Raw genomic sequence first — 23371 nt, forward strand, 5'->3', positions numbered from 1 at the left:
TGCAGCGGCTGCGAGTTTTTGTGACAGTGGCGAATCCCCTTTTGAGTTCTTGGGTCTCCCAGGAAGCATCGACGGCGTGGAGACTTCACTTCCCGGCACGCCCCGCGCCCGCTGATCTCGCGAGGCACTTTCCCTTTGCTCCTCTCTGGCGGAACGGCCCGTCCCGCCTCGCGTAAGGGCGCGCGGGATGCTGGGATATGTAGTCTGGCCGGGACTTGGACGCCCCCTCGGATGAATGGGGCCTGGGCTGACTGAGAACTACAGCTCCTCCGCTGGCAGCGTGGGTGGCGGCCTCAGGGGAAGGGAGAACCGCCTCGGCCCCGGGCAAGAGCCGCGCTCCCGGACCGCGGGCATGTCCATTGCCGCCTTCCTGGGGTAGCAGCATAGGCGGGCGCCTCCTCCGCGCTCGCTCCCCTGCCCCCGCACCGGCCATGCGCCCGGCCTTCGCGGTGGGCCTGGTATTCGCAGGCTGCTGCAGTAACGTGATCTTCCTAGAGCTGCTGGCCCGGTGAGTGACCTCTCGGGCCGCACCCGGGCTCCCGGGCTGGTCGGAGGAGAGGCGTCTCTGCGCGCCGCCTGGGGCCGCATCTCTGCCCAGTCCCCACCCCGCCTTGAGCGGTGCCCGGGCGGGAATGCATGAGCCGGTCCCGCGTGGGCAGCCTGGGACCCCTTTGGACCCACTACTCTGTCCCTAGTCCTGCACACCGCGGGCTATCCCGCCTAATAAAGTCTGACAGCATTCCGGTGAGGGGACGGACACTGAGGGTGTTGCAGTCGTCACCCAGTTTCCGCACCCTGGGGGTTGGAAGCCTACGGAGTTTTTTAAGTGACTGGTCCAAGATGGGCAGGGAGCTGGTTCCTTCGTCCAGCCACTCTCTCCCCTACTTCCCTTCAGCTCCAGCTCATTTCTTCGCCCAGGCAATGGCATATCCCGAGTTGAGCAAAGCGTTCTGACTTACAAAGCGTTCTGGTTTTGTACACACCGCACAGTTTCATCTTTATTATTAGCCCCAGAGTTGCCTGTGACTATTTTGCCCAAACATACATCTCAATGATGTAGAACAGGTAATTATTTATGTGGAAGATCAGTCCAAGTGACCTGAGAGAGCATTTCCAGCTTTATGTTATCATAGGTTTTAAATTGGGAAACATGCATTTTGAAAATATAAAATGGGAAAGGCTATGACACTTTCCCAAAGGTTACTAGACTAGCTTTATTGAGGTAGCTAGCAAATGGCGTTGAGAAACAATGTGCAAAGTTCAGTGGACAGAACTGTTGCTGAAGAGACAACAGGTGGAATGGAAAAGGCTCTGGATTAAAAAGCTCAAAGTTATGAATTTCAGTCTTGACTTTGCCATCCCCTGACTGTGTGCCCTTTTCAAGTTACTTAGCCTCTCTGGGCCTCCTTTCCCCTGCTGTAAAATAATATCTGTGGTGCCATCTAGCTTCCTGTTTCTAAATTCTCCATTTATCTTCCAACTAATCCTATTGTCAAGAATTCACCGTTTTGCTGACAGTGAATAGGTGGTCTTTCACTACTTGTAAGTGGCAGAGCAAGATCTGTAGTCCAAGATGTCTAAGTTCCTAATTTAATACCCTTTTTCACCTTTCAGTTAATTTTGAACTTGAGCAGCAGATAGGTCTTGGTCATCCAATTCTTCATGTGATGCCTGCAAGAGATGTATTTTATTTGAAACCATTGATTAAATCATTCTGAAGCAACCAGTTAAGTTAAACTTTATGAGGAGTTCATTTTTGCTCTTACGGAGCTTGACATTTTATTATACAGCAAGAGCTGATAAAGATCTGTTATTTGTCTTGGGAGTAGGTGGTGAAGGATATGAAAATGAAAAAAAAAAAAAAACCAACACCTGTATCGGGCTATAATCTGATACACTTCAAAGGAAGGCCACTTTGGAAATTGACATATAATTTATATCTATATTTTTTTAAAATAAAAAGTGATGTAATTAGGTAGTCCATGGAAGGGAAGGTCAGAAAATAATAGTGCAATATTTATATTACATATGCTGTTAAATTAAATCTTGCCAAAAGGCTGTATGATGCCAGAATATGCTAGCTACTGAAGCCTCTTTTTACTAGTTTGTGAGTGCTTGGCCAAATGACTTGATTCCAAATGACTTGATACTTGCCAAAGAGGGTAATGGTTCCATCAGGCTCATGAGTTTTAAAGGATTAAATGAGATGCTTGTGGAAAACTTGAAGCACACTGGTGGTTGACTTCCATTACTCTTAAAATTTTATTTCAATACAGGTACCTTGTTTTATGAGATGTTCAGAAAAGTTATGGACAAATCTAACTTTATAAAATATTTCCATAGGAGCTTCTATTTAGAATACTTGACTAATTTATAAACAAATCATCCCTCCTTCTTTTTCTTTTCTTTTTTTTATGAATATCTGCATTTTTGCATACAATAGTGGGTTTTCATTAAGTGGAGAGAAAGTATATTTGTTAAAATAATCAGTGATATGTGATATACCAGACCAAATAGCTGCCTTTTCCTAACTTGCTTGGGTAAGTCACAATTTTTGTGACAAATCAGTAAAATAGAACCTGCTTAGGCCACATAGTCTTTAAGGTTCTTTCTAGATATGATCTTGGAATTCACTGCTTTATCTGGGAACATCTCAGTGGAAAGCCCATGAATTTTTTTAGAGCAGGAGCTGCACTTTTCATGACTTCTTTATATAACACTTAGGCATCATAGCAAATGGCAAATTTACTCTTAAATGTACACGATAAAGTTGACCTGTTGGGAAAAAAAGAATTTTTTAAACCGTTTTTCCCAAATTGGGAAATAAATTCAGTTTGTTCTTTCTGATTTGTGTACCTATATTTGGGACCAATAGTAAAATATAAACATGTATTGCACTGAGCAGATCCGCAGTAATGAATAAGTGCCTGCTCCCCCTCCTTTAAGAAGCTCCTTCCTACCTTGGAAACAAAATATTCATGTATCAACTAACAAGTTGATAGGCAAGGTATTGTATGTCTTACATTAGGAAAACAATCTGAAACATTTTCTTTTTCCCGTTCAATTTTTCAATTAAAGGCCTGATGTTGAATTAAATAAGGAAGTTTCCTGTATCTAGAAAAAGAAAAAAATATGATCTGATCAATTCATTCTCTTCAAAGTTGCTTTTTTTAAAAAATAAAAATTTGGATTCTTGCCAAAGAGAATTCAAAGTAAGAGCAGTTGTTGGTAGTTAATGATTATAATTCTTGGGGAGTAAATTTCAAAAGAACAAAAGATTTAGGGAAAAAATTAAGTTTTTACTCTGAAGTTTTTAAAATGAATTACTCCAGTTAAATATATAGAATTCCACTGAGAGACATACAATAATATGTGTTCCTAAAAAGCCAAGTAGATTTAGAAAGAAACTTGAGTTATATGAGTACATTAGGGAGATTTAAAAATTATATGGAAATAGAGACCACAAAAGTAGATTATGAGTTGTCAAAGGACCTGGGGTAAAGAAGGGAGGGCGAGGAGTCACTCATATGCATACAGGATTTCCTCTGGGGAATGTCCTAAAATTAGCTAGTGGCAAGGTTGCAAGACTAAAAAGCCACATTAAAAGCCATAGAATTGTAATGTTAAGAAGAAGAATAAGGATATATGCAAACCCTGTTACTTTGCCTTGAGGCCCTGAGAAACTTATTCAGCTCAGCTGTGTGGCACTCAGTGTCTTGGGCAATAAAATGAGCATGCTACTACTTTAACTCCATAAAATGAAGGTAAAATGAAAACATGATGGCCTTTAAAAGGCCCTGGGTGTGAGGGCCTAGGTTTGGATCCTCAGCCCTGTAACAACAACAAGACATTAAAAAAAATCACCTGGAGAATACACTTTTAAAGTGAATCTTTTTTAAAAAAATAAACTACCTTTTAAAAAATCTTTTGTACATATGCTAATATTCTAGGTCACTCTTGTTAAAGTGAGCCATTCCTACATTCATTGGCTTATTTGAGTGAAGGCTGTGATTGGGGCTCAAAGATGGGTGGGATATGGTCTATCCTCCAACATTCCCACTGTGGCACTGGGTTCTCACTGTCCATACTTCCCCTTTTGGCTCCCTAAGCTGCTGTTGTCTTCCTGAGGGCAGGGATCAGTTGTCATTCATGTTGGCAACTCCCTCTAAACTAGCACCTAAATGTGCATAATTGGTTCTTGATAATGTTCTTTAATTGACTTGAGCTTTCCGTAGAGAGAAGATAGAAAGGAAAGCAAGTTTTGAGCTTTTGGGCTCAGTCTTGTGCTTGGCACTTCATTTGTATTTTCTCATTGAATTCTCGTTACACTAATAATAGATCATTTTCATTGAAGACCTTTCAATATGCAAGACCCTAAGCACTGGTCATCACTGGTGGTTCTGTTTGCCTTTGTCACTCTGGCAGGCTCTGTGTTAAGTACTTTTTAGGGAGTGGCTCATTTACTCCCAAGATGAGTAACTAATAGGTTCCCATTTTAAAGATGAGAAAACAGGATTTAGATGGTATGTGATGAAAGTGAATCTTGCATGTTAGTCTATACTTTTAACCACTATGGAGCGTAGTAGTCTCCAATCCCATGTAAGGGGTCATGTGTCTTACACATGCATGGCCATATGCACATTCATGCACACTTCAACTCTGGCTGCACAGTAGGATCAAGGAAAAATATTTTTTTTAGTCCTGGGGATTTAACTCAGGGGCATTTAACCACCGAGTCACATCCCCAGCCCTTTTTATTTTTGACACAGGGTCTTACTAAGTTGCTTAGAGCCTGGTTGCATTGCTGAGGCTGGTTTTGAACTTGCCATCCTCCTGCTGTAGCCTCCCAAGCCACTGGGATTGTAGGCATGCGCCACTATGCCCAGCCAAGGAAAACTTTTGAAAGTAGATTCTTAGGGTCCAGTCCTAGACCAATGGAATCAGAAGTAGGAGAGTGAGCCTCTTAAGGCGCATGGATTTATAAACAGTGGTGGGCTGGAGGGAGTTCGGAAGCACTGTACCAGGGACCATCTAGGTTAGAATTCCTTCTTGGGGCTTGTATATAAGATAGTGGTTTTAATTAGCTTCTTGAATGAGATAATGATCTTACATACTCATTTATGGATTCCTGCCATTCAATGTTTGGCCTTGTCATTTGATATGAAAAATGCTGAAAGAGACATTGTTGAATGGCATCTAAAACTGGAGATTTCAAGGAAGCCTTCTTAGGCAGTCCAGCTTAGAGCAGTGACAGGTCTCTTCAGATGGTAAGCCTGACTTGCCGCAAGAATGGCTTATGCCTTAGCTTGTCTGTTTTTGTGCCTGATGGATATCTTTAAGAGTTTGTATGTCTTATTTAATATTATGCTACCAATAGAAAATGGAGTTTTGATAAATAGCAATGTATTAATATGTAACAATACAGTTAAATCCTGTATTCACTGGCTTTAGGTAAATATCTTTAATCAGGATGAAGAGAAGAATATGAAGTGGTGATTAATGGTAGTAAGGGAAATCTAGATGCTGTTTACTTGGTACTTTTTCCAGTGATCAAGCAGAGCTGAATAGACAAGCTCAAGAAAAACATTAGCATAGCACGTGACTAGTTTTCAGAATGCCTTCAGCTGGCTGTTAGAAGGAATTTTTCTACTTTGTAAATCTGTTCCCAATGGTCACTGTGGAAGATTCCCCAACTGTTACATAGATCACTGAAGAGGATCAATTGAATTCCACAGACATTTCTTGATGCCTAATAGGTTTGAAATGCTGTGTGAGGATTGTGGTGAAAGGAACTATAGTAGTCTTTCGCAGTTTTATTGTCTCGGACACCAGAACCCTTTTTAGACATTTTTTCTAAATCACCCCTTCACAGATATACTATATTCTGGTTTATGCACAGGTGTGTTTTATTGTACTTTATACTTAAAAGGGGTAAGATCCCTCCCCCTTCCCAAGAACTAGTTTTTACCCCCTCGGAGACATATCTAAAATAATGTCCTTATCATCACCTGACCCGATGATTCCCAGTCAGGAGGGTATATAAACATTCCAGGAGAAAATTCAGCCCCTTTCTGTCCTTGGGTTTTGCTACCTGTACTGACTCAGCTCCTGGCGACAGGCCTTTTGGATCTCCACCAGAACATATAACCAGTCTCCTGCCAAGTACCAGGAAAGCTGTGTCACAGTTCTGGCAATGAGTAGGGCAGAGCAAATCTCACTCATGGCCTGCTACACCTGGGGATGAATAAATAAGAAAATTTTACACTTTCTGTGAGGTATAATGCTAAAGGTGTGTGATCCATGGCCTCTGAGAGCCAAGGTAAGGAAAGACAGTGCGTAATAGGAATCTATCCTTCCTGCTGTTTGGAATTATAAATATAAGACTTTAGTGCTCTTTATCTCGGTCTTTGTGCCTTATTTTTCCTTTTTGTTGCTCATCACCCAGGAAGCATCCAGGATGTGGGAACATCGTGACATTTGCACAGTTCTTATTTATTGCTGTGGAAGGCTTCCTCTTTGAAGCTGACTTGGGAAGGAAGCCGCCAGCTATCCCAATAAGGTATGACACATAAAAGTCTCTTTGTTTTGGGTCTTTTTAAAAAGTTAGAGAGATGGAACCCATAGAAAAGGAGTATAAGACATTCTTTTCTGAGATATATATCGAAGATATCAGTAGAATAATTCATTTTTTGAGTTTAACACATTGCAAAACTCTAGGGAGTCTTTTTAGGATAAAATTCCTGCCATAACACTTTACATAACTGTGAGGAAGACAGTAGTGTGTGCACTTGTGTTTGTGTGTGACTGTCCCTTTCTAAAACTGATTAACTTTGGGGACTATATAGAGGTGTACACAATTTTGTAAGTGTACTAAATTTCCCTGAATTGTTCACTTTAAAATGGTCAATATTATGTTACATGAATTTCACCTCAATTAAAAGAAAATGAATAGCAAGCGAAGTCAGAATTGTTGATGCCAGACCTTTGTCCACTAGTCCACACTTGCATGACTGTACTCCTGAGGCCAGGTAGAACCCAGGGCAGTTCTTACAGTAAACAGTGTGTTGAAGACTCAGCCTTCTTGATGAGAGACTTGAGTGTTATCCATCCAATTTTGAGTGTTAGAAGAATGGTGTCACTTAACCCATGGAGAGCAACATTCCCATGTGACTATATCCAGGTACTCAGGTTCACCCTTGTTGCTGTTGTTTTGCAGCATTCCTGAACAGTGTACCCAGAAAATCTGGCTGAATTGTGTTATATTAAATATCATACCTTTAAATTTCTTGGTGTGGGATGCTGTTTTAGTCAGCTTTTTTACTGCTGTGACTAAAAGATAGACAAGAACAAATTTAGAGGAGGAAGAATTTATTTGGGGGCTCATAGTTTCAGAGGTCTCAGTCCCTAGACAGCAGCCCCCATTCCTTGGAGCATGAGGTGAGGCAGACATCATGGTGAAAGAATGTGGTGGAGGAAAGCGGCACATGTGCCGATCAGGAAGCAGAGAGAGAGTTCCCTTACCAGGGCGAAATATATACCCAAAAGGCATGACCCACCTCCCCCAGCCACACCCTACCTGCCTACTGTTATCCACAGTTAATCCTTACCAAGGAATTAATCACTGACTGGGTGAAGGCTCTCAGAACCCAATCATCTCACCTCAACTTTCTTGCATTGTCTTACACATGAGCTTTGGAGGGACACCCCATATCTAAACCATAACAGATGTTAAATATTCGGAATACTTTTTTTTTGCGTTGGCTTTAATATCTTCATAACGCTTCTGTTCCTGCAGGCCAGCATTTACCCCGCACTAGGAGCCCCAGTGACTTTTTACTTCTTTGGCCTTTCCTGCCCCTTCCCACTGTCTCTTCCCATCACCTCAGCCATTTGCGTGGATTAGGAGCGTATTCCATGTCACCATAACTTTTAAGTATCCAGCTGACTGATCTCCCTTCTGCCCACTTTTTGTTTATTCCTGTTTTACTTGTACCATTTCATTGTGGCACTTCTTGCTCAGTGGTTGTCATGATGTTCAGAATGAATTTCAACCTCCCCAGCCTGTCCTTGAGACTCCCATGATCTTCCCCCAACAACCACACTCCCATGTGTGTCCTGTTTGTGATAGCTATTTTATTTTCGGTTGTGAAACCATAATCAAAGTTTTACTCATGTAATTCATCCTCATAAGTGATTTCTAGGCAGTGCTAGGTCAGCAGCCATGTGGAATAATTGAGTTAATTATCCTGAAACACCTTGATGAACTCTTCTTGCCTCCCAAAGGCATCTCTTTAAGACAAGACTGAGAAAATTGTACAAAAAGCCTTGTAAAATCACTAATATATAGTATTAAAAGGTTGTGAAGAAACAATGGCTAGTGATTTTGTGTGTATGTGACACTGTGCTCTACATTCATTGTTAAGCTCCTCAAACTTTCCAGGCTATGTTAATTTAGCCTTGGACTTTACTGCCTATTGTGATGTATAGAGAGCTCCATACCTAACCAGCAATACATAATAGGTTCTTGTCAGAGAAGATAACTTGGAACAACTCTCTGTTGTTATATCTCCACATGTGCAGAGGTGGAAATGGACAATATTTCATGAAGAACATGGAATCACTTATTTACCTTTGCCATGCATTCTTTAGTCATTGATTTTAAATATTTCTCTTATTGAAATTGCTGATGTTCAACCCTTTTTGAATTACAAAAAAACCATGGCAGGGCTGTGGATGTGGCTCAAGCGGTAGCGCGCTCGCCTGGCATGCGTGCGGCCCGGGTTCGATCCTCAGCACCACATACCAACAAAGATGTTGTGTCCGCCAATAACTGAAAAATAAATGTTAAAGTTTCTCTCTCCCTCAAAAAAAAAAAAAACCATGGCAATTTAATATGGTTTAACCTAATATATATATGAAAGTTATGTACAGTGAACCAATACAGTAATATTTATCTATTCACTTCGAAAAAACCTATTGATATCTATTAACATTTTAAAAGTTTAGTTTTAAATGGCCATGTATACTTGAAAAAATAATTTCTTTAAACATATTCAGTAATTCAAACTTTTCCCATGTTAGTCTGACTTTGTATTTTTATACATACATAATATTTGACTTCAGATGATAATAGTGATAGTCTTTTAATGCAAAGGAAACAAATAAAATTCTTTTTAGACTAAAATATAGATTTCCTTCTATACTTGATTTCTGGAAATAACAGATTCTGTGATTTGCTGTTCTTTATATTTCAGGTACTATGCCGTGATGGTAACCATGTTCTTTACTGTCAGCGTGGTGAACAACTATGCCCTGAATCTCAACATTGCCATGCCCTTGCACATGATATTTAGATCTGTAAGTGCTGCCATGTGCATGTTCCTCTGAAAAGCATAAAAAAGTAGTAGACTGACTATGTAGCAAAAGTAGAAAGGTCTTGTAATAAGTCTTTGGTCTTGGGTATAAGAGAGTAGGTTTGTGAATGTGTGAGCAAGGATGGCTTTCACCAGAGAAGGAAGGCAAAAAGAAAGAAATGTGAAAGTGGACAGTTAACTTATTTATTTGAAGTCTAATGGGTGATTATTAAAAAAAAAAATTAAAATTTCCCTGGGAAACAGATTTTACCTTCAATTTTCTTCATCTGGTTGATTTTATATTCAAACTTACTATTAATGTTATTTAACTTATTTCTTTTTTATCACTTAGTTTTTTTTCTTTTTCTTTTTTTAAAAATATTTATTTATTTATTTGTAGTTGGACGCCATACCTTTATTTTTTACTTATTTTTATGTGATGCTGAGTATCAAACCCAAGGCCTCAAACATGCTAGGCAAATGCTCCACCGCTGAGCCACAACTCCAGCCTTAGTGGTTTTTTTTTTCCCATTAAAAAAAAAATTACATTTACTTCTGTTACATGAAACAGATACAGATTGAGTATACCTTACCCAAAATGCTTGTGACCACTAGTGTTTCCAGGTTTGCAATAGTTGCATATACCTAAAGAGATATTGTAGGTTGTGGAACTCAAGTCTAACCACATAATTTACTTATGTTTCATATGTACCTTATACACGTAGTCTAAAGGAAATTTTATACAATACATTTAATGATTTTGTGCATGAAACAAGGTTTGGGGCATGGGATTGTCTACTTGTGGCATCATGTCAGCACTCAAAAAGTTTTGGATTTTAGAACAGTTCAGATTTTCAGATCAGGAATGCTCAAATTGTACTTCTTTTCTAATTTTTTTTTTTACCAAAAACTTGAGCTAATAAAGGAAAATTTTTGACAAAGGGAATTTTTCCCAAAGTAGTACAAGTTTTCTTCTTTTCCTATGTATGGTGGGAGATCCATGTGTGGTTTGTATATAAATAAGAACAGAGTATGCCCAGAAGAGTAGGGAAGACTTCAAGGGTCATGTAGGTAGGATTGCAAAAGAATGCAGAATGGGTGGTGATGACTGGAATGATAGCATTTCTGGGTGGCCTGAGATTTTTGTGACATTGAATGTGCTATTCCTGAATGTAATTATTAATTATAGTTATTAAGATGAACTTTAACACATAGTAGACTTTAATAAACACTTGCTGATTGATTGACATCTTTCCAGAGGGGGGAGAGAGATCCTTGTTTGACTTCTTTCATTAAAACTGCAGGTGAGGAGAAGCTTATTAAAAGTCTTAGAAATTAGATGGAAAATTGGACAAAAAGAAGTCTATTAAATAATTTATTCCTATTAGTCATAACTTCTGAGACCAGTTATTGAGAATTGATCATTTTTGTTCTCATTATTAGCTCGTTACTGTTTAACACGAGAGATCGTTGTGCTCTATACTTTTTGCTGCCATAGAACATCTGGACCTTATTCATTGTTTATCCATCCTCCTTCATTCCATGTTTCCCACCTTGTATACATTCATATTCGTTTTGAGTTGTTTTCTTTCCCTGGTGCTCTAAGACTCTTTTTGTTATTCTTGTTTCCTTTTTACAGGGGTCCCTAATTGCCAACATGATTCTGGGAATTATCATTTTAAAGAAAAGGTAAACAACACACCTTTGTATTTTATGTATAGAAGTGATATTCTAAGCCACCATCCCTGGGCTTATCATCTGGATTCTTTTTCCCTTTGTGGTTGTACGTTTGCTTTTGGCCATCTACCTTTTTTCTTAGTTCTTTTTCTAAAAATGGTGCACAATGATATAATTTCCTGAGGCAGTTGGCCAGGTGAGTGGGCTTATCTGTGATTTTGAAGTAGTATCTTCTCTGAGTTGATTAACTCTTGTCATGACTAAATCTATGGTACCATACGTACCTATTAAACCAATAGAGCTTCACTGTGTAGTATGGTTACCACTAGTCATCTGTGACTATTTACACTTAACATCTAAATTTAATTTTTATTTATTACATTTATTTTATTTATTACATTTCATTTTAATTTTTTTTAATCCTTCCCTGAGGCTTTTTGCTCGATCACCAAAAATCTGAAAGGGATAATAATGATGCTATTTTAGTTAATGTGAAATGTCGCTATTACTATCGCTCATCGTTCTATAAATTGAAAATTCTCTTTGTCCAACTATGCCAACATTCAAAAGCAACATTTAAGTTATTCAGAAATTTTAAAAATAATACCATCCTCAGAGAATGTTCAATTTAATCATTTTCTGAGCATTGAATGCTGCTACTGGTACCTGATGGTCTGTTCTTCCTCTTTGGTGGTGTGTGTCTTAGGACTCAGGTTTGAGTTCTATAAAGACAGGGAAAGCCACTGAGCCCAGTTAAGACTGGCCAGGCTCCCTATGGACTCTCAAGAGCAGAATGCAGTGTCATGCCTGGTCTGTGTCTGTTTCTATTTTTGTTTCCTGATGCAGCAATCTGTTTATCAACAAACTGTTGGAAACAAATTATTTTAACCACCCCGGGGAAAATGTTTAGAAACCAGTCAGTACCTTGATTCCTTCATGTACCTGCTTGTGTGGACTCTGCTGGAAGGTCACATTTTAGTGATTTGTACTTACATACCCCATTGACTATAAATGTCATTTGGAAATGTGTTTTCCTGTGTTTTGTTTTTATTTTGCAGATACAGTATTTTCAAGTATACCTCCATTGCCCTGGTGTCTGCAGGGATTTTTATTTGCACTTTCATGTCAGCAAAGCAGGTGGTAAGAATCAGCTCACAAATCATTTATATTCACTACTTGCCATTGGGGCCTGGTTACCAGACACTCATTAATAATAAAACAAATTAAAACTTTTGTAATGTAAGGATTTGAGTCTCTGCAAGAGAGGAATGGAGGGAACTGGATAGCATAAATACTTCCCTTGTCTCTCTTGCATGTTGCATGTGATTCTAGTCTCTGTATCTAGTGTATTTTCTTATTTCCTAGACTTCCCAGTCCAGCGTGGGTGAAAATGATGGATTCCAGGCCTTTGCATGGTGGTTACTAGGCAAGTACAGTAATTACAATAAAGCTAATTGCCTCTGAAGTTGTGTTTGCTTAGTTTTCTCCTAAGGGAAGTGTTTCTTGGCAAGAAGCTTCAGCTAAAAAAAAATTATGCCCTGGAAGAGAGGGGATCCTGTATCTCTAGACCTTAGCATTCAAGAAATGAAAAAAAAAAAAAAAGTCCATATTTGTGGCAGAGTGCTGGACAACATGGATCTATATGTTTCTTGGTTGCCACTGGCCTTGAAAGAAAAGTGTGTCTACTTGCCTGCCTAGCATGCTCTGAGAGCAGCGTGTGGGCTGTCATCCATTTTTTCATGATCCATCTGCTGAGTAAAAGTATCTGCAAAAGAAGGGCACATTAACCAGTTGACTCTTCAAATTTCCAAGGGACCCATTTCTAAATCTTAGATTTATATTCTTCATAGGTTAGCTGTTCCAGATGGCAGTGTTCCCGAATCTAACTGATCATCATAATCTCCTGGGAATTTTTTTTTCTTAAATACAAGTATCTCTTTGTAGAATTAATTAGAGAACTCCTAGAGAGCCTTGTTCTCACACTGTCTGATTTGGAGGGAAATTCTTTCCAGGTACTTTCAGTAATAACAAGAACAGATTGAGACTGACATCGTGGAAGGGAAGTAGCAATAAAAGACTGTGGTTCTCTTTTCTTTGAATTTTATCCCTTTAGGTTGCTATTCTTAACATAGAAAGATCTGTATGAACTATGAGAAAAATACTTTACCTAATGAGAAAAGTTTGCAAAGGATATGAGTATACAATTCATGGGGAAAATTAATAAATGATAATTTTATGTTAAGCTTCACTAGTTTGTTCGTCAAAGAAATGAAAATTAAAACTAAAATACAATACCTTTTTACTTTGTCCTGTCATATTGGCAAAATGATAAATGATTATTTTCATTGCTGCGAGGGTACAGAATGACAAAACCATTTTCATATAAATGATTAGTTTAAATTGACACAGCCTTTCTGGAAAAATATTGTATATTGAGTTTTTAAAATGTCTTCAACCTTTGATTCGGTAATTCCATTTATAAGTTTATTCTAAGGAAATAATCAAAATGTGTAAAGGTTTGTGTACAATGATACATATTGATTTCAGTGATGAGGTAATTGGAAATAATCTAACCATTCTCCCTGAAAGACATCTAAGGGAGAATGGTTAGATTATTTCTAATTAGATTAGATGGTTAGATTATATCCAGCCATGTGGTAGAATAATATACAGTCATTAAATTACAATTTTGAAAAAAATGAATGAAGGACTTGAAGAAAAATGTGAGAAAACATCCTAAGAAAAGCAAGATATAAAATCGTGCATGCAATCTCAACCCATATTTTTATATATGCATTAGATATAGAGAGATGTAGAAAATAAAAGGTTAGACAGTGATATTGTGGTTGATTTTTACCTATTTTAAAAATGTTGTACATGTTCTACATTTAGTTTATAATATCCGTAGAACTGTAAACAAGCAATAAATGTTCTTTGAGGAAACATCTGAAAATGAACAAATGCAGGCCATCTTGTAACCCAGTGTTTGTGTCTTAGGCATCGGGGCACTGACTTTTGCTCTTCTGATGTCAGCAAGGATGGGTATATTCCAAGAGACTCTCTACAAACAATTTGGGAAGCACTCCAAGGAGGCCTTATTTTATAACGTAAGCAACTTCTTATAGGTGGGGAAGGTAGAAATTCCTGCATTATAGTGTGTTATTTCAAGTGAAAGATGCCATCCTTCTGATATTAAAAAGCCTTGAGACCCAGAGACTGAAGTGCTTTTGTGAGGGAGCTAGTGCACATTCTGAGCCCCAGTTGCCTACATAAGACAATCCTTATCAGCCAATGTGAATGAAACATCTGTTAGGCAGGAGCAACCTCCAGGGACAAAGCACCCTAACCTGCAACATTCTTGTAGATGAAATCAAGTTAAAAGCAATATGGAAATCCTGAAAAGGAAAACCAAGTTCCAAGAGCAACAGGCAAGGGAATTTGTACAGGCAGGCATCTGTGGTGTAGTTTCGGGAGGATGGGGTAGAGAGGCATAAGACCCCCAGTTGGGTTTTATTCACTTAATAGTTTAATTATTATATGTGCTTTGTTTTGAACTGTCACTTCCTCTAACTTTCCTCCTCTTCGCTATTGAGATACCCTCAGAGCACAGCCAGTCCCTTAAGCTGAGGGTGAGGCAGTTGCCCTCATGCAGGTAGCCAGGGATTCTTTCACGGCTGACTTTTTGTACTGAAGTTGCAACCAAACATTTTGAGATATTTAATTGGAGCCAGGGTACGTGGCTGGGAATTTTAAAACTTAAACATTGTGTTTGGTTCATATCTCCAATGCCAGGCATATGGTAACTGCTCAGTGAGTGTTAGGTGTGACTCATCATTACTGCTGGGCAGAGTGGGGGCTGTTGTCGAGCACCTTTGTCATTATTGGCCTATCATATCCTTTTTTCTCTTCAGCCCCTTCTTATTTTTACCTTCATTTATTTTCCCCTGATTTTGGATTGTCCTCAAATCTCTTTCCCACTAGCTTTCTGAATTCCCTGAAATCTGCCTCTGTGTTCTTTATAATTCTTAGATCCATCGTTTGCTTAACCTTTCTCAAAAAATAAATAAATGTGTCAAATCCTTTTGGACTGTTTTAAAGTTTCCCCCTTCCCTTTTGTTAAGGAAAGGATGCTGGCTCCTTTGCTTTGCTTTGTGCATGATGCCAGATAATATCAAGTGGAGGCACTGATACATTTAACTTAGTCTACTTGCTTTTCTTTATATTACTTATCAAACAATTTGTACAACTTTCAATTACTGTTTTGTATGTTCTTGCACTTAACTTTATATGACCCATTTCTTCCCACAGCACGCCCTTCCACTTCCTGGTTTCATCTTCTTGGCCTCTGATATTTATGACCATGCAGTTCTATTCAATAAGTCTGGTGAGTTTAGGATTATGTGATAGAATTACATACCAGTTTCTGAGGCAGACTCTCAGTTTTGCTTTTGATTTGACCATAATTTTTTTCATTATTATTTAAATCATCCGTCCCTTCCAAAACTATCTTCCTCCAACCTTTCAGGAATATAAATGGTACTATTAATTAGCAGTTGTAGCAGCAATAGCTTTCTGTAGGCACTTTCCCATTTTTTGCAAATTAAGTAAGAAAATATCTTCATGTTTCTATTTTGCTTTGAAATTTGTGTGTTTGCCTTTGAATTGAGAGGTTTTGGGAATACAAACAACTAGTAGCCACACAGAATAGAGATCTGCACCCTGCAGAGTTGGGCAGCAGTCCAGCTCTCTCTGGTGCTGCTTATTCTTTTCTACTGTGAATGGCAGAGCTGCTCATGGATGCAAGCTGCCTTGGTGCCATGCAAGATGGGCGTAAGATGGTGGCAGGGCTTGTTTCCTAGTGACCGGTTAGATAGGCAACAAGAATAAGCAAATTAGTTTCAAGTGTCTGCAGTATAAATGTAAAGTGGCCATTTGATTAATTAGCTATAAATTGTCAGTCAACTTGAAGGAAACTACTGTATGATCCGATTATCTACTAGTGATATCATCATACAGACAAATGAGCACACAGGGAACAAAAGGCATTTAAAATCAGGCTTTATGTTGCATATACCTCGAATGGTAAGTGCATTCTATAGCCTGGCCTTAGGGTCTCATCGGAGCATGAGTTCTAAAATTAGATCTGCTCTCTGCATGACAGTGTTATAACTGTGTTCTCTCTCTCATTTGGCCAAATATATATATATGATAAAGGTAATAGTATATAAGAAAGTTGGAAAGTTTCTGAATAAGAGAACCACTTCCGATTATTAACAACATAGTTTTGAAGACCTCTGAGAGTCACCTCAGAGCAATAACTCTTGTGGCTGTTATTAACCATTAGAGTCAAGGTAGGTAAATTGATGGGAGGTCCAAACCTATTGGCAAGTGAAATAATGCTGCTATTTCTATAATCATTTATTTATATTGCCTTTTTGAAAGATGAAAAGTTTAGCTATCAAAAAGTGATCTTGGGGTTAGGTGTGTAGCCTAGCTAGCATGCCCAAAGCCCTGGGTTTCCAGTACCACAAAAAAAAAAAAAAAAAAAAAAAAAAGAAGAAGAAAGAAAAAAAAAGAAAAAGAAAAACTAATGTGACCATATCCTCTCAATCGTTGCAGAACTCTATCAAGTTCCAGTTGTCGGTGTGACAGTGCCCATCATGTGGTTCTACCTCCTCATGAATGTTATCACTCAGTATCCTTTTGATTTCCTATATATATATATATATATATATATATATATATATATATATATGGTTTCTTCATGTTATTTTGGCATAGAATGTTTATTCTTCTCTTCTAACAGGTGTGGAGACATGAGTTTGGTTGTTTTCCTTGATTTCTTCCTGTAGGGAGCAGGAAGCAGAGAGACATAGTCAGGGAGTTCCTTTGCAAAGGGCAAAGGGACAGTGGTGCAATGGATCATTAAGTCTCAGGGATCAGGGAGGAATGCACTGGTGGAATGAAGGAGCCCGCTGGTTAAACACTAGTCTATGGCATGGACAGTTTGTGATTTTTTTGCCCGGGCTTTTCTAGTATTCCAAGATATTTCCAATTATCACAAGTACCACAAGCTTTGAAAGAAATTTCAAATTAGTCAAGACTCAGTTTTTTTAAGTAATCATTTTTAATGACCTTAAGTTCCTTTTAAAATCTGTTAACTCTTTGAAGTAGTGAAACAGTTTGATTTGACCTCAATCCTCTGAAATCCTAAAGTTCCTTTTTGGAGGAGGGTGCACAGAAGCTGAGGACAAGACAAAATAAAGGGAGGTGGGATCAGCCTTACTGAGAATGTTGCCCTTTTGTTATCTCAGAGGCAACCTTGGTTGTAAACCACAGGAAACATCCAGAATAATAATGGGAGATCTTGAGGTAGTTTCCGACTGAGATCTATAAATGGAATGGCAGAACAGGAACTCTGCAGGATGTTCTGCCGAGGAGGGGCCGTAGAGTGCTGTGGTAGACCCTCCTATTTTCTTAGAAGGTGAAAATTTAAGCCAAGAGCCATGCAGAAGTTCCCCCCACTGGCCTCCCAAGTGCAGTTTACAGAAAACGACCTTAACTCCATTCCAGGTACGTGTGCATCCGGGGCGTGTTCATCCTCACAACAGAGTGTGCCTCCCTCACCGTCACGCTTGTTGTGACTCTACGAAAGTTCGTGAGCCTCATCTTTTCCATCCTGTACTTCCAGAACCCTTTCACTCTGTGGCACTGGCTGGGCACCTTGTTTGTCTTCATTGGGACCTTAATGTACACAGAAGTGTGGAACAACCTAGGAACCACAAAAAGTCAGCAGCAGAAGGCCGACAAGAAGAACTGACGTCTGCCTGGAAGATGACCAGTGTTGTGTGCAGGAGGCCTCCGCCCTTTTGCTTCCCCAGGATGGAACCAGACATACCCCAGGGATTACTGAGAAGGAGGGGACGTTTTCCGTTTCTCATGGCCATCCAAACAAAGTTTGTAGACTCTGAATAGACATCCCTTAACCCTAAAAATAGGAAAAAGAGTAGTTCTGAATTATCACACAGATCATTCGTTATTTGTTTTTGTTTACCAGGATATTCAGAACTGTGCTTGTTTGTTAAATTCCAAGTCCCTAGAGCTGTGAGTCTTATATCTGTCATCTCAGACAAGATCATGCCTTTGTTACTGTTCTGTCATTCTCTGCCATAATAATCATTTGTTATCCCGTCCCCTTTTTCTCCTGCCACCCCCTCCCCCATTCTTCAGCAGCACTTTGCAGTTTGTTAGGTACTCCAGGCACCATCTTCCACTGAACAACTGAGTGGCCCAGCAAACTCTGAGCCCTGGTGACACTGGAGCATACTGGCAGACCCCCTTTACTACATTTTGCTTTTTTCCCCCATATGTAAACACCTGTTGCAGCCCGACAGCGTCTCACAGCACGATGTCTATTTCTCTCAGTGCAAATACCTCTGCTGGTCTTCTTATTACAGGATATTTACGGACAGATACCAGGTCAGAGCACAACAAAATGAGTGCTCAGAAAGCTGAAGGCCTGCGCTGTGTGAGCTGGGTTGTCTCTCTGGCGGTTGGATATAAGGAAATAGATAAAACAGCTACCAGTTAATACTCTTTAAAAATAATTTATTACCCTTAGTTAACTGATTTTTCAATCCAGGTTGAAACTTTTTTTCAACCTTTATTAAAAGGGCGAATAAACCATTTTATAGAACATTAGACTCATTTAACAGGAGGAGACATCTCTTAAATGCCTTTCTCATTGTCTGTCAGGACTATATAATTTGTGCTTCAGAGAAACATAGTTTGTTTATAAAAATAATTTAGTGTTTAAGATATCCACAACTCTACCCCAAAGCACAAATCAGATGGCAAAGGACACTAGCCAGACCGTTTAAGGTGTGGCGCCTGCGTGCTCCTATAGCAGCTTGCTGGTATAATAGAGGAGTAACAGGAGACGTGGTCTTGGGATTATACTAATACCTGCATATCCTTTACCAAGACTCTATTACATTATAAATGCTGTCTTTTTTCATTGTTTTTGTAATTTTTTTTTTTATCCTTGGATCAAACCCAGGCCTTGTCCATATTTTTTACTTTATTTTTCATCCAACTAAACCATGAATACACTTGATGAGTTTATGTCGGTTCTAATGTGTTCAGACACAATCCCAACAGTCAATGCTTTCTTGTTTTCGTTTTTGTTTTCCCTTTCCCTTCTTCCTACCCAGTTGACTAAAATGAAATGCTGCAGTACTTTAATTTGGTCAGTGCTAGAAGTGAGGAAAGCAAGGACGGCTGAGCTGATCCATGCCACCTGTAAGCCACCTCTTGTAGGAAGATGATGTGGTATTTTTACAGGATTCTAATAAATGTCTTGTGGTCATTTGCTGAGCACATTCTTCTCATTTTTTTTTTCATTCACTTTGTATTTTCCAGTTTCTTCACTGAAGCCCCTTTCACATGTGTTTTCTACTGAGCAATACCTATAACCGCATATCTGTTTATGCCTCTGCCTCTATTTTGGGAGGCCTCTGAGTGTTTTTGTAGATTTTTACAGGGTATTTCTACCTGGGTAGTGTGTATTTTGTTATGCATTCTTATTTTTTTAAGGAAAGGCATCTGTACAGGTGAGAAGCTGGCAAAATATATGATTGTAGATAAGTACGAACTTGAAAGTTAGTGTGGAAATGTTTGCATGCTCAGAGTGGGGCTGAGATCTTGACAGAGGGCTATCTTTGGAAAACAATAGTTTTATTTGGCTCTTTTTACCCTAAACTTTGGCTGGCCTCACTCAACAGGGTCAGAATTGTGGAGAGGAGAAGTGAAAACTATTTGACTAGGAATAACCCTCAACCAGTGAATTGGCTTTGGATGTGGGCCTGTTCGCCAGTGGTCCAGTTGGCATTGACCTGAACAAATACACAAATACACATGGAGAAGAACCACATTATGGACATCCAAAAGCAAGATCCTGAATTTGTTGTATTTTGTGTATCTTTGGCTTGGAGTGAATAGAATTATGAGAATTTTGCCATTATTAGATAATCAAAGCATTTTGGTCTCAGTGGCTTTCTGCTGAAAAATGTGACTGACTCTTATTGAAGGCATTTCACTGTTAGATTGAGAGAACTGTCAGTATAGATAAAATGCATTCTGTATTACTCTTGATTGGAGTGATATTTGAAAATGAGTATAAGCAGTATTTGTAACCACAGGAACTATTCATAAGCCTTAGAATATGTTAGATATGTCCTTAGAATATGTTAGATATGTCCTTAGAATATGTTGGATATGTCCTTAGAATATGTTGGATATGTCCAGAGCTGGGACAGGAGCGTGGCCTTCTCAGCCTTGTTGTGTGTTCTTTCTTTCCAACATCTTCCTCACTGTAGATATTCCAGGGCTGGGAGAGGCCTGTGATCTGATTTACTCCTGTATTGCCAGCCCCTGGCATAGGGTCTGACTTGTATGATATTCATTCATTCAATGAAGGCTTGTTGAGATCTCTTCCTCAAGTTTTGAGAAACAGTTCCTAATGATTGCTCCACTCTTCAGCTAGTTGGGAAGTAAGACAGTAAGGGAAAACATCCAGAGGTTTGAGCAGAAGGAAGGAAGGAGGGATATTGGGAGATTATATAGCACGTAGCCTGCTACCCAGCCTTTTGCTCTCTTGAATGCCTGGTGGTAAGAGGGAGAGCAATATATATCTAGCACCTTACATATCTGGTGCTCAGGAAGAAAGTAAGAAGATACCTAGCAGAGCAGTAAAGGTTGCTGAGGTTTTGAGTGGTTGCCTTGGGTAATCAGCCCCGCCTCACTTCACCTCCCCTGGTGCAGTGTGTATTGGCTGCCACTAGTAGAGCATCTTTATCTGTCTATTCTTGGTGTCATGCTGAGACTTTTCCTGCTTAAACCACTACCCAAAGGCAGGCTGCAAGGGAACCAAGTACAGGAGCAAAAAGAAAGTTTGGCCTGCCTTAAAAGAAACAAGGCCCAGAATTAAGAGTCATAATGATTCCTTTGACACACAGAATTATTTATATATTTTAAGATGTAGTGAAGATCCTGTGAACCAAAGAGGGTGGCAGCAGTTATTCCCCTGCATCCTAAAAAAAAAAAAAGAAAAAAAAATCTTTGTCACATTCACAAGTCATGTCATTGCTGTGCTAGTTGCTTTCCTTCCGGAGGATGGCCTCATCCTCCAAAGAGGATGATTAGACCTACACTCTTCCTTATAAACTACAGGGTTGGGAGGGGCAGCAAAGATTTTCTGTGTTCAGCCTCTGAGCCCTTCATCGATGTTACATCTTCAGAACAAAGATCGGGGTGGGGGGTGGCAGCTGAGTTTGTACAGCAGCCAAAAGACATTAGTGCGTATTCAGACTTGGAGCTGTGTAAATAGCAAACGTCGCTCCCAGCCTTGCCAGCTATTTGAACAGAGAGCTACGGAGGAAAGGGAAAGTTTGTGAATAAAATGTTTTGCCAAACTGAATGAGTCTTTTTACCGTCAATTATTGTAAAGGGCCTTTTTTTTTTTTTAACCTTCTGAAACAACTCATCAGACATTTGGTTTTTATCTTGGATTGTATGAGCATTGTTTCTTAATAAAAGTGCTACATTTCCTGCAGGTGTTTCCAATCACGATTACTTTTCAAGGGCCCACAGACGCTTTCAACGACTCTCCAGATTTTACCTTGTAAGGTGGTGGCAGAATTTTTACTGTGAGCCATTGTCAACAGCTTGTCTTCCTAAGGCATTGTGGCACAGCTGGATTGATAAGAGGTCACTTCTCCAGCTACACTTCTGTTTCTGCTTCAGAAATTTCAAGTAGATCAGCCTACTTTTTTGGATTTCTAGAGGTTCACAGTAGTAAGTTTCGTGTAGCGGGTCTCTCCAAACTGCTTTGTGTGAGTAGGCCTGTAGGTTGACTTTTATAGTGCAGCAATGGCCAGCTCTATTTTAATATGCCACTATTGCACACAAAAGCCACTCTTAAAGCAGTTTTCCACACCATTTATTTTTAATTATGGTTTACTATAGCCTCCATGTACAGAACAGGAAGAGAGAAAAATAAACGAAACATTTTGCACTAGCTGTAGCAAAATTAAAATTCATCTCTTTAAGAATTGCAACACACTTATCAGAAGGACAGGGCTGGATGTTCCTAAGCAGCTCGGAGCCTGCAATTGCAAGGTGGAATGGTCTCCAATTCTTGAGGCAGACAGGCCCAGTGCATGTTGGACTTTAAAATGTTACGGATTGCAAGCCTGAAGAAAGGTGAGAGGCCAAATTATGGCTGAGTTCAACTCTTTAGCAAATTGTATAATCTCATCAGTGGAGCAGTGATCTGGCATCTGCAACAAAATACTATTGCAGATAATGCAGCAATATCTCCACCCAAGATACCTTTCTTTAATAAAAGCTATAAAATGTTGGTGAGTATCAGCAAAGATCCGATTTCTTTGTACTCTTCAAGCACCCATCAAAAATGAGTACAGATCAGTAACTTGAATATGTGTGCATGTCAAAATTTTTCTTTTAAAAAGGAAAAACAAACATCTGGCTATGCAAATATTAATAATCAAAGCTTTTCAGTGATGTTCTTTATCTTAAAATTAATAAAATCGTCTCATTAAAATTAAGTTATTTTAATGTCTAGTTGTTTCTTAATCAGCACTTCAAGGATCTGGCATATGGCTCCATTATTACATATGACTCCATGATGTACAAATGCATTCTGAAGCTAAATAAGCTTATGATTATAATTACTGGAATTTATTATTTCCTGTAATAGCTCTGAATGAAGCTTACAGCATGAACACACTCCTTTCATGAAGGCCGTACATCTGTATTCGTTTCCCAGAATCTTTACCATTGTTAAAATAATCTGGTTCATTCCAGAATTGAATGAAATGATACAGTAATAATAGTAAATATACATTTACTGTGTGCAAGGCGTTTCACTTAATATTAACTTATTTCACCCTTCAAATCCTTGATGTAAGGGAATTATCCTGTTTTATAGATGAGACTGAACACAGAGGAGATACCTAACTTGCTCAGTGGCTCATAAATGCTAGCGCTGGGATTTGAACCTTCAAAGATGATTCCAGAATTTGTAATCACTACATGATGCTACCCCTAAAATCTCCTTAATGACACTATGCCATCTTCCTTTCCTTTTCCCTGTGTGGTGTAGGTGTATGTTGAATGTCATTATGAAGTCTTGGATGTATCTTCTTACCATATTGTTTCCAAAGAGCTAGTGAAGAAAAGAAACCCCAGAAAATTGATAGCAAAACGACTCAGAACCAGTTGTGGCTCTTAGATGTTCACATCAGAATGTGAACATTACG

General features: G+C 39.1%; 1 protein-coding gene across 2 annotated transcripts; it reads left to right on the forward strand.

Annotated features, from left to right (window-relative positions):
* Positions 1-220: 220 nt before the first annotated feature.
* Positions 221-22692, forward strand: Slc35b4 (solute carrier family 35 member B4). Of its 2 annotated transcripts, XR_003301143.2 has the most exons (11): positions 221-508; positions 6446-6559; positions 9255-9357; positions 10993-11042; positions 12089-12170; positions 12396-12456; positions 14028-14137; positions 15339-15414; positions 16650-16725; positions 16883-17603; positions 17722-17798. XR_003301143.2 is itself a non-coding variant. In XM_026392780.2 (10 exons), the coding sequence occupies exons 1-10, from the start codon at positions 432-434 to the stop codon at positions 17848-17850; spliced, it is 996 nt and encodes a 331-aa protein (XP_026248565.1). In that variant the 5' UTR covers positions 221-431; the 3' UTR covers positions 17851-22692. The 2 variants fall into 2 exon arrangements, 1 of the variants encoding a protein (XP_026248565.1); XM_026392780.2 differs by lacking the exon at positions 16883-17603 and having other exon boundaries at positions 17604-22692.
* The last annotated feature ends 679 nt before the right edge of the window (positions 22693-23371 follow it).

The sequence above is a fragment of the Urocitellus parryii genome, chromosome 3, assembly GCF_045843805.1.
Source record: "Urocitellus parryii isolate mUroPar1 chromosome 3, mUroPar1.hap1, whole genome shotgun sequence".
Lineage (NCBI taxonomy): Eukaryota > Metazoa > Chordata > Mammalia > Rodentia > Sciuridae > Urocitellus > Urocitellus parryii.

Excerpts from the sequence above, each read along its gene's own strand:
- Slc35b4 (XM_026392780.2), top strand. The coding sequence starts at position 432 with ATGCGCCCGGCCTTCGCGGTGGGCCTGGTATTCGCAGGCTGCTGCAGT. Across the intron at positions 509-6,445 it reads TTCCTAGAGCTGCTGGCCCG|GAAGCATCCAGGATGTGGGA; the intron begins GTGAGTGACCTC and ends CTCATCACCCAG. Across the intron at positions 11,043-12,088 it reads ATTATCATTTTAAAGAAAAG|ATACAGTATTTTCAAGTATA; the intron begins GTAAACAACACA and ends TTTATTTTGCAG.